The sequence below is a fragment of the Callorhinchus milii genome, unplaced genomic scaffold (assembly GCF_018977255.1).
Source record: "Callorhinchus milii isolate IMCB2004 unplaced genomic scaffold, IMCB_Cmil_1.0 Scaffold10, whole genome shotgun sequence".
NCBI lineage: Eukaryota > Metazoa > Chordata > Chondrichthyes > Chimaeriformes > Callorhinchidae > Callorhinchus > Callorhinchus milii.
In genome coordinates this window covers 7,570,759-7,588,265 of record NW_024704751.1, presented here as the reverse complement: position 1 = coordinate 7,588,265, position 17,507 = coordinate 7,570,759, and the positions used below count along the sequence as shown (strand labels likewise).

The window sequence follows — 17,507 nt, the reverse complement described above, 5'->3', positions numbered from 1 at the left end:
GAGACTGAGACGGGTTTCTGTGGGTCAGACACCCGGCTGATCACAAAATCATTTACTGCTTTAAGAGGCGTTAAAAACAATATTTAAATGGAGGAGAAATTGGATTTAGAAGAAGGAAGTGAAAGTGAAACTTAAGCGAGAGAAAAAGAGACCAACGGAGAGGAGAGAGTTTACTGGGTAAGTGTTTTGGACTCCAATCCAATTATTCTTTTTAATGTACATGTGTTACAATAATTATCACAGTGCGGCATGCGGTGGGGGGGGAGGGTGAATTGAGGTTTAATATCTTAATTCCCCCCCCCCCGCCCCCCACTCTCATTCTCTCTTTCCCTCTTTTTCTCTCTCTCTCTTGCCGCCGAGTCAGATTATACGGGACTCTGAACCCGTACAGTCTAAGTTGACCCTGCAGGGGTGGGGTGGGGAGAGAGAGCATCACGCTGTCGGAGATGCTGTCCTTTGGGCGAGGCGTTAATCCTCACTCACTCCCTGACCGTGCTGTGTCTGGTCAGGGCGGACTAAAGTGGCGCTGTTGGGGGAGAAAAGGGAGTGTTTTTCTCTCTCTCACACTCTCTGTCACTCAGCTCCTGTTTACCCTGCAAGCCGAAGTCCAAGCAGCAATATCAATGGCCAAGCTGTGTGGTTTTAGCTGGTTAGACTCCAGGAGTGACCCCCAACGCACATTATGGGGTCCCCCTAAGCTGTGGCTCTTGCCAACCTGCGCCTAGTACTTTCTGGAATGAGGTGAGCAGGGTGCGTCCCTCCAGGGAGAGAGAGAAACTGCGTTTCCTTCGAACAATCTTATCTCTTGGAGTTCCACGTGGAAATGATAGGCATGGAAATCTCAGCTTGGTTTGGAGACGCTTAAGCGCGGTGATCGGTTTTCCTCGTGCATCAGTCACCCGGCAAGCCAACAAAAAAAATTGCCCTCTGTCTCTCAATCTCTGTAAATAGACTGAACACTTTGCTCTCAAAGGAGCCATCAAGGACACGATGGTTCGAATCGTTTTATTCAATGCAAATTTTTGCCTCTTTTTTGTTTCTCAGCAAACCTTTCATGTAAAATAAACATGGAAAATGATCGAGACGCGACAGAGACCGGGAACGTTATTCGCAACTCGTCGCCTGCAGAAATACTGGAGGACAGATCAACAGAGGTCGGACCGGATATTAATTATTAATAATAATACTAATAATAATCATTGCATTTGATATAGCAGCTCATCACGTCACTTAGCCGTCTCAAGTATATTCACAATATACTGGAAAGTGGAGTGACTGTGTGTTAGAAGTTTTTAAGAAGTTATTACATCTTATTAAGTGATTAAAAACGTATTAAATCTTTATTTAAAAAGTAACTGAAGATGATTATTATTTAACTGCGTTAAAATGTTTCCTGGCCACAGATCGACGATTTTATTGGACCAAACTTGGAATATGATGCAGAAATTGAAGAGGAAAGGCACTTTTGGAGGAAGAGAGTTGCGGTTGTTAAGAACCTGGTGTGTGTGAGTGTTGCCTGTATGCTAACGTACGGCATCTATTTGGGTAAGTCTGTGTGTCACCCCGGCTCAGTGGCTGTGCGGAAACTCTCTCTCTCTCTGTTTCAATCACTTAGTCACTCTCTCCCAGTCTCTCTCTATCTCTCACACACTCTCCCTCTCCAGGGCTGTTACAAATGCAGTTGATATTGCACTATGACGAGACGTATCGTGAAGTGAAATATGGCAACATGGGCTTACAGGACATTGATCAGAAAATGTTAATGGGGATTAACGTCACACCAGTTGTGGCTTTACTCTACACCCCAGTCCTTATCAGGTCAGTCTGTGTGTGTGTGTGTGTGTGTGTCTCTGTCTCTCTCTCACTGTGTCTCTGTCATCTCCCTATCTCAGTGTTTCTCTTTCTCTCAGTTTATCTGACTCAGAGAGGGAGAAAGACACAGACTCGGAGAGTCAAGGAATGGATTGATGTGCAAAAAGGAGATGAATAGACACTTGGGGAGTCAGGGGGTTGATTGAGGTGGGAGAAGGAGATGGACAGAGACTTGGGGAGGAAGGGGATGAGGATTTTAATTGCGTGTCAATTTTTTGGCAGGTTTCTTGGAACAAAATGGCTGTTATTTCTCTGTGTTGGGGTGTACGCCTTGTTTGTGTCAACCAATTATTGGGAGAGATATTACACCTTGGTTCCATCAGCTATTGCTATTGGCTTCTCGATAGTTCCCCTCTGGACGTCAATTGGAAACTACATCACCCGGTGAGAGAGAAACATCTCACAACAACAACAACAACAACAAGATTACATTTGTGTAGCGCCTTTCACGTCGGGAGGACGTCTTCACTGTTTACTTGTACACAGCGCCTTTCACACCAGAGAGAGACGTCTCACAATCCTTTGCCGCTAACATTTGCACAGTTGTTTTACAGAATGGCTCAGAAATATTACGAATACTCAAATTATAAAGCGATCGACGTTCAGCAACAGAAAAAAGCCCCAAAAGGAGCGTACGAGAAATATATCGTCATTTTCCACTCTGTTTTTTACGCCATATTCAGTGTAAGTGGCAGAGAGAGAGAGAGAGTCAGAGAGAGAGTGTATTTCGAGAGAGTGAGGGAGTCTGGAAGACAGAGAAAGAGCGCGTGCAAGACTGAGGGAGAGATTTTGTGTTATTTTTTTACATTGCCTCTAAAATGGGGAAATAGTTCATATTTTGAGTTTTGTTTTGAGTTTAAGAACTCGTGGTTAATTTCACCCACTGAGTCTTAAAGCGGTAAATCCTGGGCTCCGTCACTGAGTCTCTGTCCCCCACACACATCAGGAGGAGACTTAGACAGAGAGAGAGAGAGAAAGAGAGGGAGACTTTGAGCTCACAGTCCCTGTCGGTGTTCTGGCCAACAGATAAAACCGCTCATTTGACAGCTTTTTGCAGGGATGTTGCTGTTCGCAAACAGGGGGCTGCCGCCTTCAACACACAGTCACTTCGCAGTGAGATCCTGTGAAGCGCTTTGAGACAGGGGTGAGAGGCACTGGGTCAGATGGGAGATTCATGTTGTTAATGATGTTCTCTCTCTCTCTGTAGTTGAGTCTTGTCTGCGCTGAGCTCCCAATGATATGTTTTCTGACGGATTATTTATATCCGTACGATCACACCCTCTACAACGTCAAACACTGCGGTGAGTTGGTCTCCTTGCACGCTCGTGTGAGCGCGTACTCTTTCCCCTCGTCCATCCACCTGAACCCCCCCGTTTCTCATTCACACTTGCACACTCGCTCTCTCACACATTCTTTCTCAGTCTCTTTCTCTCTCTCAGTCTCTGTGTGTCTCTCTCACTCTCTCTCTCTCTCTCTCTCTCTCTCAGGTCCACAGATGAAAGGCTGTTTGGAAGGACTGAATAAAACGGTATTGATAAAACTACCGAGAAGTACCAGTCTGATTATCGTTGAAAGTGTGATGATGGGAGTAGCATTTCTCTCGATGTTGCTGGTAAATTTATTCTGTTTAAACTGGGTCTAAGGCTGGGGTGGGGGAGTAGAGACTGAGAGCGGGATAGAGACACACTGTCAGGGGGGGATGTAAGTGGAGCTCTATGCCGTGTCTAAGCCATCTTTTTCTCTCTCTGTGTCTCTCTCCCTCTGTGTGTGTGTGTGTGTCTCTCCCTCCCTGTGTGTGTGTGTCTCCCCCTCTCTGTGTGTCTCCCCCTCTCTCTCTGTCTCTCCCTCTCTCTCTCTGTGTCTCTCTCCCCCTCATCGCAGAATCTTACAGCACAGAAGGAGCTGATGGGTTTTTCTGCAATCGACTGAACAAAAGTACTCTCCTCTCTCCCCCTCTCTCAGGTGCTCATGCTCTGTGGGGCTGCGTACCGCCCCACGGAAGAGATCGATTTGCGGAGTATCGGTTGGGGGAATATTTTCCAGCTGCCGTTCAAACACCTCCGTGATTTCCGTCTGCGCCTCCTCATCCCGTTTTTTGTGTTCAGTGGTTTGGAGATGGTGTTCGCCTGCACGGGGTTTGCGCTGGTGAGAGAACGCCTCAGTGGCTTGGCTTGGAGTGTGCTCCCCAGTGTTGCTGTGCTCCCTCCTCTTGCACGTCGTTCTGTGACTCTGACCCGTATCCGTTCCCGTGCTGGTGAAGGTCCGCTTTGCGTGTCTCTGTGTTGCTCCGTGTTCACCCTTTGCTAGCCCACGTGAGATAATTTTAGTCCGTGCGTTAGCCCCCTTTTAAACTGTTATCCCATGCTAATCTGTGTCAACCCCGTGTTAAAGTCACGTTAGCCCATGTTAAACTATTGTTAGCCCGTGTTAAAGCCTTGTTAGCTGGTGTTACTCCATGTTAGCCTGTGTTAAAGCCTTGGTAGCCAGTGTTAGCCCGTGTTACAGCCACGTTAGCCCTTGATTACAGCCATGTAAGCCCGTGTTTCTCTCTCTCTCCCCCCCACCCAGTCTTACGGTGTGTGCTCACTGGGTTTGGAGCGCCTGTCATCGCTGATTATGGTTTATGGTTTGTCGTGGTCCCTGTGGTCGTTGCTGTCGCTCTCTCTGCCCCGGCGTGGAATCCTGGTGGCTGGGGGTGTCCTGCACCTGACTCTGCTGCTCACATTGATGGTTTGGGCCCCCGCACCCCGAAAGCCCACCACAGGCAACATGGTGACTCTGCACATCATAGCAGGCCTGTGGGGGCTCGGGACTGCCTTCAACAAGTCAGGGCTCAGCGGTGAGGCTCGCTCGCTGTCTCACACTCGCGCTATCCTTTTTTCTCACATTCACATCATCCCATCCTCCTGAATGCTATTCCTCTCTCCCTCCATCCCGTTCACTTGCACACGCTCTCTCTCTCTCGCACACACACGTCATCCATCTGTCCCTCCCTCCCACTCTTTCTCTCTCACTATCCCTCTCTCACACACACTATCTATGTTTCTCTCTCTCTCTCCCGCTCGCTCTCACACTCAGTCTATCCATTTCTCTCGCTCTGTCTCTCACACGCATTTTTTTCTCTCTCTCTGTTCGTAGCGTTGCTGGGGATACTGTACAGTGATAAAGGGAGACAGGATTTTATATTCGCGGTTTATCACTGGTGTCAGTCGATGGCCATATTTGGCTACTATTTGTTGTCTAACCTTCAAATGCAGGTAAGAACCAGAAAAATCTCTCCATCTCTGTGACCTCCTAACCCCCGATCAACCCACCCGTTCCCTCCCTCTCAGCCGGGTCTGGCTTGGTCCAAGTCCCCCGACCCACCCGCCCCACCATTGGCGGGAAAGTCTTCAGCCACTCTGCCCCCAACCTCTGGAATTCCATCCCCCAGTCACTCCGCCTCGCCTCCTCCTTAGCCTCCTTCAAGTCCGGTCTCAAGACCCTCCTTTTCGACCACGCCATCAGCCACCCCCCGCTTCCCCTCCCCTCCCTTCTCCCCCTGACCCCTGCTCGGGTCTGAGATGCTGTCACTGACCAGCGCCTTGGGACGTCCTCGCGATGTGAAAGGCGCTATATAAATGTAATCTTATTGTTGTTGTATCGCTCTCTGTGTCTCTCTCTCTCTCTGTCGCTCTCTCTATCTCTTCTCCAGGTGAAACTTTCTATCCTTCTCATCTGCCTGGTGATTTCCCTGCTGTCCTTTGGATGGATGGAACGTAAAATTAAACGACAAGTGCCGTACAGAATTCCAAGGATTCCCAAACCCAGACACAAGACCAAGGGATATCGCTATCTGGAAGAGGAGAATTCTGATGAGGAAGAGGATGGTGCGGAGGAAAAAGAGATGGAACAAGATGGCGGAGAGGATGAGAGGGAGACACTGAGAAGGAGAGACTGAGTAGAATGACTTTTTGTGCCTCTAACGTTAGATTAAAAATTCTTACAATTAATTCTGAGATTCACTGTGTAAAGAACAATCTCACCTCTAACCCTGCGTCTCTCACCCTGCTTCACAGGATCTCACGCAAAGTGTAGTGACTGTGTGTTTAACAGTGCAGAACAGCAAACAGCCGGGAAGCGAACAGTTTTATCTCGGCCAGGACACTGAGAGAGAGAGAGAGAGAGAGACTCCCTTCTTGAATTTAAGTGGCTTTAATAGGAAATTCAACAGGACTTGGTTAGATGTACGACTTATACAAATCAGACCTATGTGAGTTTTATTGTATTGTAACGGGTAACAAATCTAATCTCACACCATCTATCTACAGTTTATAACCTCAATGTTCTGTTTGCTACAATCTGCATTGCTGAATTTTACCCTCTACCCAAACCGTGAGCTCATCACATTAATCCACTCGCATCAACGCCCTTCCCTTCCCCTCTCAACCCTCCGCCTCTGTTACTAACAATTTATAATCTCAACCTCCAGTGTGAAGCCACAGGTCGACCCACATGTCAGACATCCCTGGATCATCTCCACACAACGTTACCAAACTTCTGGAGCGTAGAAAGATGCGAGAGAGAGAGAGAGAGAGAGACTGAAGGAGAAAGATTTGAAGTGAGAGAGAGAGAGAGACTGAAGGAGAAAGATTTGAAGTGAGAGAGAGAGAGAGACTGAAAGAGAAGAAAAACTTGAACAGAATCAGCCCTCAAATCGTCTAAATTCTATTTAAATGGAGCACCACTGCCACCCAGTGGCCATCCTGCAGTACTGCAATTGGATGCAACATGAGGCATTTGCACGAATATCGCCCTCCAGTGGTGGAAATGGGTAATTTAGGGGTTAAACAATTTTTGCTGATTTGCGTTAAAACTTTCTGTTTAACATCTTTGGTGTAAAGGAGGTTTAAGCCTCGATATAGATTCTTAATTTGGAATTGCCTAAATAGGTTCATATTTAGTGTTGTAAATTCACCGTAAGGTTTCATTTTACAGTTTGGATGGTCAACAACCACTTGTATTTTATACGGTGCCCTTCACAGGAATTACGGGCCTTTTGTCTAAATATAACATTAAGAAATATCAGGACTTTTAAGGTCTATAAACTTGTTGGAAACTCGCGAAAGTTTGCCAATTAGTTTATAGATTTTGGATAAAGATTCTCGTTGTAAAATTTCCATCAATTTAAATGGTTCAATACAGTATACAAGGCTGGACATTGTTCTTTGCTGGTGCTCACTCCCCCACTGGAGCTCTCTATGCTGACCCCACTCCCTGCTCTCCCCCCCCCACCCTCACCCTGAAAATTAACCTGAACTTTAACATTTTATATCAAGTGAAATGTGACCGAACCGGTGTCAAGACAGATGCTGAGGGAACGGAGGATGAATGTATTTTGCAGTAACATTGCAGGTGTGTGTATGGGAGGGAGTCTGGCAATGTGATCAATGGGATTGTAGTAGAGTAAATGATATGGTGGCTAGAGATGATATGGGGCGTTATTGATTGGTTCTCCAACCGTCTGCGGTCAGTGTGTTCCAGGGGAAGGTCAGACGGTCTGAAAATTTGCCAGTGCGGAGAGATTGCTGGGAATCCGATATTAATAATAATGTTTGCATTTGATATAGCGGCTTATCACGTCTTCTCGACGTTTCAAACTGCTTCACAGAATATGCTGTGTAGTGTAGTGACCATATTTTATGGGCGAAACGCGATATTGGCACTGAGCGGGGGTACGTAGTACAGACTGGGGTGTTACTCGGCTTCTGTGTTACTGGGGGGTTTGGGGAGTGTAGGGGTGGGGAGGAGGGGTCGCTTGCCCTGACTGGCTTCGCTAGCTTGACTGTCTCAGCGCTTTCTCTCTCTGCCGCTGTGTGCTGATCATAGTGAGTCTCTGTGTGGGTGGGACATGGTGGTGCCAGACAGGATTTACCATAAAGAATAATTTATCCCCGGAAAGTGATCCACCAATCGATTAACAGGAGGTTTCCTACTTACTGCGAGGCAAACAGTGACATGAGAAGTAAGGAAACTTGTCCTTACACTGGGTGGCGAAGATTTCGCCCTGCCCGGGAATCGAACTCGGGTCCTCTCACTTTCGAGGCGAACACACTAGCCACTACGCTATATGGGAATCCAATTTGCCCCCCTGTTGCTGCAGGATTCTAATGATGGCAAATATCACCTTGAAGTCTTTACTCAGCCTCGATTCTATCAATGACTTGGCTGTCGTGCTGTTCATCTTTAAGCTTCAAGAGTAGTTATTTGTTTCTCTTCTGCACCAAACCCTCTTAAGAAAGGCTGGTGCCTTTACAGCTCAGTCCATCTGCAGTCATTACGCCCGAGCGACGATGCTGTAATTAATCACAATTAACTAGTAAATTCCTCCCATCGAACGGGCAGACACTGTTTCAGATGTGAGGCTGCAACGGGGCTGTGTGGGCAGAGCGTTTTAAATGTGGGAAGCGTAGAGAGCCAGTGAGTGGGAGTATTACTGGATTGATCTTTGTTCAACCCTCTGCGCCCTGTAGCCCTGATTCAGCCTGTAGCTGAGGCTCAGACCCAGGGGGGTTAATTACCTGTAACATGGCTGCCTCTTCCTGTGATTTCTGTAGAATCTCCTAATAGCTTTTTAATGCGTTTCTGTTCATGGAGGAGAGGCCAGGTGCCAGGTAGTTGTAGAGTCGCGCAGCCCAACTATCTCAGCAGGTTACCTCGCCTCCTTCAAGACCAATCTTGAGACCCTCCTCTTTGACCACACCTCCGGTCACACTTCTACCCCACCCCTCCACCTCTCCTGATCCCAACCCCCAGTTAAGGTACAGGGCAGGGAGAAACCATGGACAAGTTTCCTTACTCCACACGCCTCTGAATATCTAACCCGGTTGTTAGTCGAGTGGCAGATCATGTTCTGGAGGTAATAATCCTTCCAAAAAAAAATAATAGTTTGGTTTGTGGGACGCTGCTTTGTGCAATTGGCTGCCGTGTTTCGCCCACAAAATACAGTCAATCCACTTGACAGTATATTCTGTGCAGCGCTTTGAGACGTCTCAGTCAACACGATAAGGAGCTTTATCAAAGTATTATTATTGTTGTGTGAACAAGTGTGGTCTCGTGGGTTGTTGTTAAGCGCAGCACTGCCCGTTTTCTGCTGAACGAGAATAAAGCAGAAGTGAAATCCGCTGTTCTGCATTTTTTAACAAACGCACGAATAAATCTCCATTTTGTCGAGCTCCTGGGCACCTGACAGGAGGTCAGACAAATGTGTGCTCTCCTCACCGATGCTCCAGAGCAACTCTTTGAATAGCTCTTTCAAGGGCGTTCAGTCACACGGTGCTATCACTGGGGAATCTCAAAGTTCTATCTAAGGCAATGCGGTAAACTTGATGCAGATTAATGGGCAGAGGCAGCGTGTGATGTTGGTGGAGCCTGGAGTGTCGCCAGCTGCTGTGTGAGGGTCACAAACGAGACCGGAGTGAAGGAGCAGGGTTTTCTCTGCCTCAACCCATTCATCTTGTGGACAAGCCTGACTCTGTGCTGCGCTGCCGGGCGTCTGTGGAATGGAATGAAAAGTCCCGTAGCCTAGCGGTTAGTGCGCTCGCCTCGCAAGCCAGAGGACCCGGGTTCGATTCCCATCCGAAGCGAAACCTCAGGCAAATTTTCCTTACTCCACACACTTCTGTTTACCTCGTGGTCAGCAGGAAGCAGGGTGTTAGTCGATTGGTGGATCGCTTTCTGGGGGTAATAATCCCTCCAAAAAATAGATTGATTAAAAAAAATAAAAAAAGTAGTCACTCAGTCCTCGAGTGCTGTGGGCATTTATCTTTCAAGTTTTGCCTACAAATACACAGTCACTACATTTTGCAGTGTATCCTGCGAAGCGCTTTGAGACAACTCCAAGACGCTGTATCAAATGCGAGGGGTACAATTAATATTAGGAGCAAAAGCTTTACATCACAGCTTTGAGGAACCAGGCAGAGCCACTTGGGAGGCCGATCGTGAGCTTGTTTCTGGGTTAGCTGGTCACACACAGGGGCATTGAATCAAAGAACCTCACAGGAAAAAAGGGGAGCATTCCCTGTGCGATGTGCATGTGGGCTGTCTGAACCAGTTAGTGAGTGAACAATTTAATCGGGAGGGGGTGGGATTGTCAGCCAGGATCTCAGGAGGCAGAAACTCCTTTTTTTTATTTTGAATAGGGCCGTGGGATCTCTGACGTCCACCTGAACAGGTCACAGACGGGAGCTCGGTTTAACATCTCACCTAAAGGACAGCGCCCGCCAGATTCACGCAGGGAAGAGTCCCAGAGAGCTCGACAGCGGTGGAGCCTGACACCGAGCCGGGGACGGGCAGGGGTGGGTGGGGGGGAGAGAGGGAGGTGACTGTGAGCACGATCAAAAAGGAAGGTCTATGAAAGTGGGGAGTCAGAGAGGGGGATAAAGGCAGAGGGATTGGGGGAAGACTTCCAGACTTTCGGGGCGCAGTGGCTGAAGGCACATTGGAAGAGCACCTCTTAATCATTATTAGTGAATCGCGGCTGTTTGTAGATTCTGTATTCCACCTGAGGTGGGGGGGATTAACACGCACAATGGTGACATTTTGCCACTAAATCTCCGTTTGATAGCGGTGGCTGCCATCTGTGCTGGCAGAATGCCAACTGGGCCAAGGGCCATGCAAAATCTTGTAATAAGCGTTAAATATTTGACATTCTGAGCTTCACAACGCATCGTTCCTGATGTAATTTCCCGTGTCCTTTCCTCTTTAATCGCTCGTCTATTACTTTTTATGCGCTGTTATTTTCCCGGAGCCCAGACTTGGTTCAGATAACCTGATGAATTTCTGATCCCTGCAAGCTTTGCTGTCGACCTCCCGGGACTATAAAACACGCCTGTCTGTTCCTTACGAAGCCCCAGCAGAAATCTCATTATGTTGCTGGTCTGCGAATGCTTTCTTTCTCCGGGGGTAATTTATCGGACCGAGGCACTGTTTGCTCTGGGAGGGAGAGCGCCGCGTGTTGAGTTGAAACAAGAAACAGTAAAAGGTCATTCAATCTGCATCGAAACAAAGGGACGAGCAAATATGTGGGTGGCGTTTTTCTTCTGTGGTTATCGGGTCCCGTAGCGTAGTGGTCATTGCTCTCGCCTCGCAAGCGAGAGGACACAGGTTCGAAATCTTAGGCAAGTTTCCTTACTCCGCGCGCCTCTGTTAACCCAGTAATAAGTCGGAGCTCGGTTGTTAGTCGATAGGCGGATCGCTGTATTTGGTCGCTCAGTCTGCGACTGTCTGTGGGACACTGCTGTGCGCAATTGGTTGCTGCATTTCGCCCACAAAGTTCACAGTATTGTGTGAAGTACTGGGGTGTACAAAGGATAATCCCCGGTATCTATTTTCCTCATGTTCTTGGTTTCACGTCTCATCCGAAAGACTGACAACCCATTGCTTTCTTGCCCCGCCCCCCCCCCCCCCCGCGCTGTACCATATAACACTGCATAAGTACATCTCTATGCGATCATATTAATTTTCTTCCCCAGCGTTTTCTCTGGCACTGAAATTACTTAAAACCACCGGGAATTTTATTCCTATCGCAAGAATGTGCCCAAAGGGACAGGCACAATAATAAAGAGAAAATGGTTTGATAAATTTGAAAATGAATGCAAATTACTGAAATATATGCATTTATCACCTTGTCGTCTCAAGCGAGACTGTCCCAGGTATAATCCTGCTCTCAGCTTTAGGATTTAATATATTATAATAAAAATCCTTGCATTTGATACAGCGCCTTATCACGTCTTCGAGACATCTCAAAGCGCTTCAGAGAATATACTATGAAGTGAATTGACTGTATATATTTTGTGAGTGAAACGCGGCAGCCAATTGCGCACAGCAGTGTCCCACAAACAGTCGTGGATTGAGTGACCAGATTTTTTTTTTTTTGGAGGGATTATTACCCCCAGAAAAGTGATCCACCAATCGACTAATAACCAGGTTCCTACTTGCTGCTAAGTAAACAGGTGTGTGGAGTAAGGAAACTTGCCTAAGGTTTCTCCTTGCTTGGGAACTGAACCCAGCTCCTCTTGCTTGCAAGGCAAGAGCTCTAACTATTACCCTCCCGGTCTTAAAAGATCCCTTTGGTGATTCTCTCGCTCCTACCTTCTCCTCCTCGGGACAATCTTCTGGGGTTTCGTTTCCAAGTGTTGGCTGCTCGCTACAGTAAGAAACATTCCTTCCTCCCACTTCACTGCCTCTCACATCCTTTAGCCGAACAAATGAGACACGGACTGCTTTGTGGTGCGATATCCATTGCGAGTGTCACTCCGAGAGCAAGTCAGCAGGAAATGCATTTACCAAAGGGTAAACTTGTCAATTTCTCACCTCAAGTCTGAAGCTGCACTTGCTTATTTCTAGACTTGTCATCCGTTTCGCTTGGTCGTGCAATGTTTATTTATTTATTTGGTTATTTATTTATTCATGTTACTCTGTCTTTCTGAGTGTATTTTTCACAAATCCAAGATATGAGAGATGTTGAATCTCTCTCTCTCTCTCTGTAGAGGGCTGCCTGAGTGCAAAATTCATAAAAATCCAGCCTTAATTTGGAAGGCGTTAAGCAAATGTATTATTATTTGTTGTTGTGGTTCACTGAGAATGTCCGCGGGCAGAAACAGCCGGAGTGGAGATGGTTTGGCTCCTGTCATCCTTCCCACCCGTCAAACTGATTTCAGCGTGGCTCTGTGTAAGCACATAGGACCCAATCCTGGACCACACTGTCACAAATCATTTTGAGTTACAGAGAAGTGTTGTTGTTGCCTATGTGCACAGCTCAGTAATCCCACACAAGGAAATTATATTAAGTCTGAATTTTGTTGTAAAGAGAGAGAGAGAGAGAATTGGGGTCTGATTTGCGGTAGCCAAGTGCTCTGAGACTCTGGCCTACATGAAGGGCACTATATAAAAATGCGAGTTGTTGTTTCTTACCTGGATTCCTCTCTCTCTAAAATACTAATAATTGCATCTGGTACAGACCTGTCATGTCGGGAGGACGTGGAATTTATCCATTCAAAATTTCAAGACTGACGTGGATAGATATTTGTTAGGTCAGTGTATCTCGGGATACGTGTGATGAGATGCAGTGGGGGATGTAATAGCCATGGAGCTCATATCTTCTTGAATACTGTTTTTACGCTGTAAGCGATATGCAATTTGGGTCACGATTGCCTGTTGTTTCGCTTCAAAAGGGAGAAGGAGTTTGTGAAAGGGCAAGCGCAGCATGTGCTACACTGTGTAATGCCAGGGAGAGGAATCACAGCTGATTTGTTGAGTCGTTCCATCATTACGAAAGGAGTTTAATCATCCACTCACTGAGCTGACCATGGTCTCTGCTGATGGTTTCTTCGTGAAACCATGCAAAGCTTTGGCTGAAATCAAATGAATTCTGTGCATCCCAACAAATGTCCCTTTCAATAACCTAACGACCGGATCACTTTGCTCGCCTTATGGACACGACATTCAATTCGACCGTTTTTGCTTTCTTTTGAAAAGGCCATTTTAAAAAAAAAAAAATTCGAGGGATTGTTACCCCCGACAAGCGATTCCGCCAATCGGCTGACAACATGTGTGTCTGTGCGTGTGTGTGGAGTAAGGAAACTTGGCTAAGGTTTCGCCCAGTCCGGGAATCGTGGAGTCACGAGTGCACTAACCACTAAGCAACGGGACTCCAAGAAATGATACAGAGCGCTGTGGCAGAAACTCAGTAGTTCTCGCTGCTGGGAGACTGCCCCTGATATGACGGCAGTTTTTCCCATTTTGTTTTACTGACAATAATGGAGCTCTGGCCTGGCCAAGCATCAATCCTGCGCATTGCTGCTTCAATTGATTTTGTTGGCGCAATGTATCTGTCACAACCGAGTAGCCATTACATGATAAATGTGCATACTTTGTCCGTTTTCTTATTTTATAGATTCGATGTCGGACATTAATCCAGCGCCTCGCTCTGCCCTGCCCGGGTTAAGGACAGAGACGAGGGGTCTGATGTTCTAACCTCAGTTTCTTGACTCCACACACGCACGCACACGCCTCTGTTTACCCGGCGGTCAGTAGGAACCCGGTTGTTAGTCGATTGGCGGATCGCTTTTCACGGGGTAGAGTGGAGGGTGGGCACGTAGGTGGTGTCGATGCGAGCTTGGGGGAGGGTGGGGGCTGCTTTTTTGTTTGCTCCTCCGCCAGGCTGTGGAGGTTTTATCCAGGCTGATGTTGCAAGCGCAGTGAATCCTGCATCGCTGGCCCTGTGCTTGGTGAATCTGCAGTGGACTCCAGCCTCCTGCTTGCCTCATTAATCTTACGCTGTCAAGATGTCTTTAGGGACGGATAAGAAAAGAACTAATCCCGGTTGGTCTCCCTCCTCCACCGTACTGACAGCACCTATAAACCCTCCTCTGCCTACACGTTATACATGGTATTTCCTGGCATTACATTATTATTTAACTGTCATTAGTACTTCTGTTCTGCCTCTCCAGGAACCACTAACCTTCTCTGTGAAGGTTTATCATCCCACACAGTTCCGCACCGTCCTGCTGTACAGGGTGTTCACAACACCCTGTTACCTCCACTATGTCCCCCCTCCCCTCTACAGTTCACTGACCAACAACCAAAACATGTGGAATGATAATGATTGTATTTAGGACTTAATTGTATTCAGTACAAGTGTTCAACTGTAATTCAACGTTCAGAGGACCGCTGTGTGTGTGAGTGTCTTCCATGCTGTAAATTTATATTTAATGCTATACAGATCTTCTTGGAGTGTTGTTTATCTCCTTTTGAAGGCATTATGTCAGCCACAGCATCCTCTGGAATCCTCAATTTCTCTGTTGTTGTTCTTTGTTTTTATGAGCCCACCGGGACACGCTTTACGTTCTGCCCAAAGCCAACAAATAAACAAGGAGTAAAACTGATATCATGAATCACATGAGAGAGAGAGAGACCCAGTTGTCAATCAAACTTCAAAGCAATTTGAGCACATGTAATAGACCTGAAGCATCCTTGTGGCAATTTGTGTCTAGTCGGCTTTACACTTTCTCCAAGAGAGGTGATGATGATAAATGCTAGAAAGCTCAGTTTTGCTCCTAGCTCTCTGATGGTCTATTGGTTTTTTGTTAAGAAGATTTTATTTTGATTCAACACCGTACTGTGTCAGTCGTAATCAGCCTGGGTGCGGGCTCCCAGGGCCCTGGGCTATCTCCAGTCAATTGTTTCATTAAATGCAGGCTGCTGTGTCCATATATACAGTATATATATATATTTAGAATCAATTTCATGCGTTTGATTATACGCCTTTTCATGTCGTCGAGATGTCTCAAAGTGCTTCACAGCACTTTGTAAATGTGGTGACTGTGTAAAACTTGAGGACTGGGGATGTTACCATGACTGTGGGTAATGGCAAGGAGACTGTCATGGTTCTGACTGATTAATGGGACAATTATTGGACCAGTTTGGCGGAATATTCAACTCGGTTTTGTGAGCGTCAGCGTTTGTGACAGATCTCTGACACCAACATAGTGACGGTGAAACCCCCAGATCGGTACTTTGAATCCCTTTCCTGCTTATCATCTCCGATGACAGCTATTACTATAGAAACCACAGATTCCGCAAGTGGAACTCTGCAGGAAATTGACAATTTGTCACAACAATTTAAACAAAGCCTGTCTGTTACCGATAGAGGGAAAGCAAACACTAGATAGGAACGGGTGACGAGGCTTTTAAAATTAATGTATTGTGGGCAAAACGCGGCAGCCAATTGTGCACAGCAGTGTCCCACAAACAGTCGTGGATTGAGTGACCAGATTTTTTTTTTTTTTGGAGGGATTATTACCCCCAGAAAAGTGATCCACCGATCGACTAATAACCAGGTTCCTACTTGCTGCTAAGTAAACAGGTGTGTGGAGTAAGGAAACTTGCCTAAGGTTTCTCCTTGCTTGGGAACCGAACCCAGCTCCTCTTGCTTGCAAGGCAAGAGCTCTAACTACTACCCTCCCGGTCTTAAAAGATCCCTTTGGTGATTCTCTCGCTCCTACCTTCTCCTCCTCGGGACAATCTTCTGGGGTTTCGTTTCCAAGTGTTGGCTGCTCGCGACAGTAAGAAACAATCCTTCCTCCCACTTCACTGCCTCTCACATCCTTTAGCCGAACAAATGAGACACGGACTGCTTTGTGGTGCGATATCCATTGCGAGTGTCACTCCGAGAGCAAGTCAGCAGGAAATGCATTTACCAAAGGGTAAACCTGTCAATTTCTCACCTCAAGTCTGAAGCTGCACTTGCTTATTTCTAGACTTGTCATCCGTTTCGCTTGGTCGTGCAATGTTTATTTATTTATTTGGTTATTTATTTATTCATGTTACTCTGTCTTTCTGAGTGTATTTTTTCACAAATCCAAGATATGAGAGATGTTGAATCTCTCTCTCTCTCTCTGTAGAGGGCTGCCTGAGTGCAAAATTCATAAAAATCCAGCCTTAATTTGGAAGGCGTTAAGCAAATGTATTATTATTTGTTGTTGTGGTTCACTGAGAATGTCCGCGGGCAGAAACAGCCGGAGTGGAGATGGTTTGGCTCCTGTCATCCTTCCCACCCGTCAAACTGATTTCAGCGTGGCTCTGTGTAAGCACATAGGACCCAATCCTGGACCACACTGTCACAAATCATTTTGAGTTACAGAGAAGTTGTTGTTGCCTATGTGCACAGCTCAGTAATCCCACACAAGGAAATTATATTAAGTCTGAATTTTGTTGTAAAGAGAGAGAGAGAGAGAATTGGGGTCTGATTTGCGGTAGCCAAGTGCTCTGAGACTCTGGCCTACATGAAGGGCACTATATAAAAATGCGAGTTGTTGTTTCTTACCTGGATTCCTCTCTCTCTAAAATACTAATAATTGCATCTGGTACAGACCTGTCATGTCGGGAGGACGTGGAATTTATCCATTCAAAATTTCAAGACTGACGTGGATAGATATTTGTTCGACTGTTATTTATTTATATTTATTATTTATTATTATTTAGTCTTTTTCCTACGCTGAGCTTACACAGTGAGGTCTGACTGTATGGGGGGGGGTGGGGGGGCATCAAACCTCAGTCCTGTCCCCAGCCCATGTTCCCTCACTCGCGTGCTTTCTGACTGTCACTGTCAGTAAAAATACAACAGCAACAAAAAGCATCTGATCATACTCAGCATTAATAACAATACGGCAACAATACTAGCCTAACCGCTCAACCCATTAGTGTTTCCAGGGTGCACGTAATTAGAAGCATGGGCAGCGACAACCCATATAATTGTCGTAGGTAGAATTAATCAATTGGAACTCCAGCGTTATTTATCACACCAAGTTACTAAGTGAAGCACTTATCTAAATTGAACTATAATGGTTGATTCATCAACTACTGATTAATCATCTAATTGCCCAAAATACCTCGCATCCAGTTATTTACTGTGAGCTGGCGAATAGCAGATAGCCATACGCCCATCTTCTCATATGTTTCCTGACTCAGTCCCTGCTCTTGAAGTTCCCACTCCTTTCCCCCCCTCCTCCCTCTCTCAGCTCAGGGCAGGCTAAGCCAAACCATGAGGGAGACAGGTTGGGAATAGAGAAAGTAACTGGGAACATTACAGCAAC

The 17,507-nt window shown here is 46.5% G+C and overlaps 1 protein-coding gene across 3 annotated transcripts; it reads left to right on the top strand.

Moving 5' to 3' along the window:
- The first annotated feature begins 126 nt into the window (after window positions 1-126).
- Window positions 127-7,343, top strand: unc93b1 (unc-93 homolog B1, TLR signaling regulator). 3 transcript variants are annotated; one of them, XM_007896556.2, is made up of 12 exons: window positions 127-177; window positions 1,045-1,154; window positions 1,404-1,545; window positions 1,665-1,818; window positions 2,095-2,256; window positions 2,427-2,556; window positions 3,080-3,173; window positions 3,360-3,484; window positions 3,835-4,017; window positions 4,441-4,711; window positions 5,011-5,129; window positions 5,567-7,343. In XM_007896556.2, the coding sequence occupies exons 2-12, from the start codon at window positions 1,068-1,070 to the stop codon at window positions 5,810-5,812; spliced, it is 1,713 nt and encodes a 570-aa protein (XP_007894747.1). In that variant the 5' UTR covers window positions 127-177; window positions 1,045-1,067; the 3' UTR covers window positions 5,813-7,343. The 3 variants fall into 3 exon arrangements, with proteins under 3 accessions (XP_007894747.1, XP_042194715.1, XP_007894748.1); XM_042338781.1 differs by lacking the exon at window positions 127-177 and adding an exon at window positions 251-277; XM_007896557.2 differs by lacking the exon at window positions 127-177 and adding an exon at window positions 600-741.
- The last annotated feature ends 10,164 nt before the right edge of the window (window positions 7,344-17,507 follow it).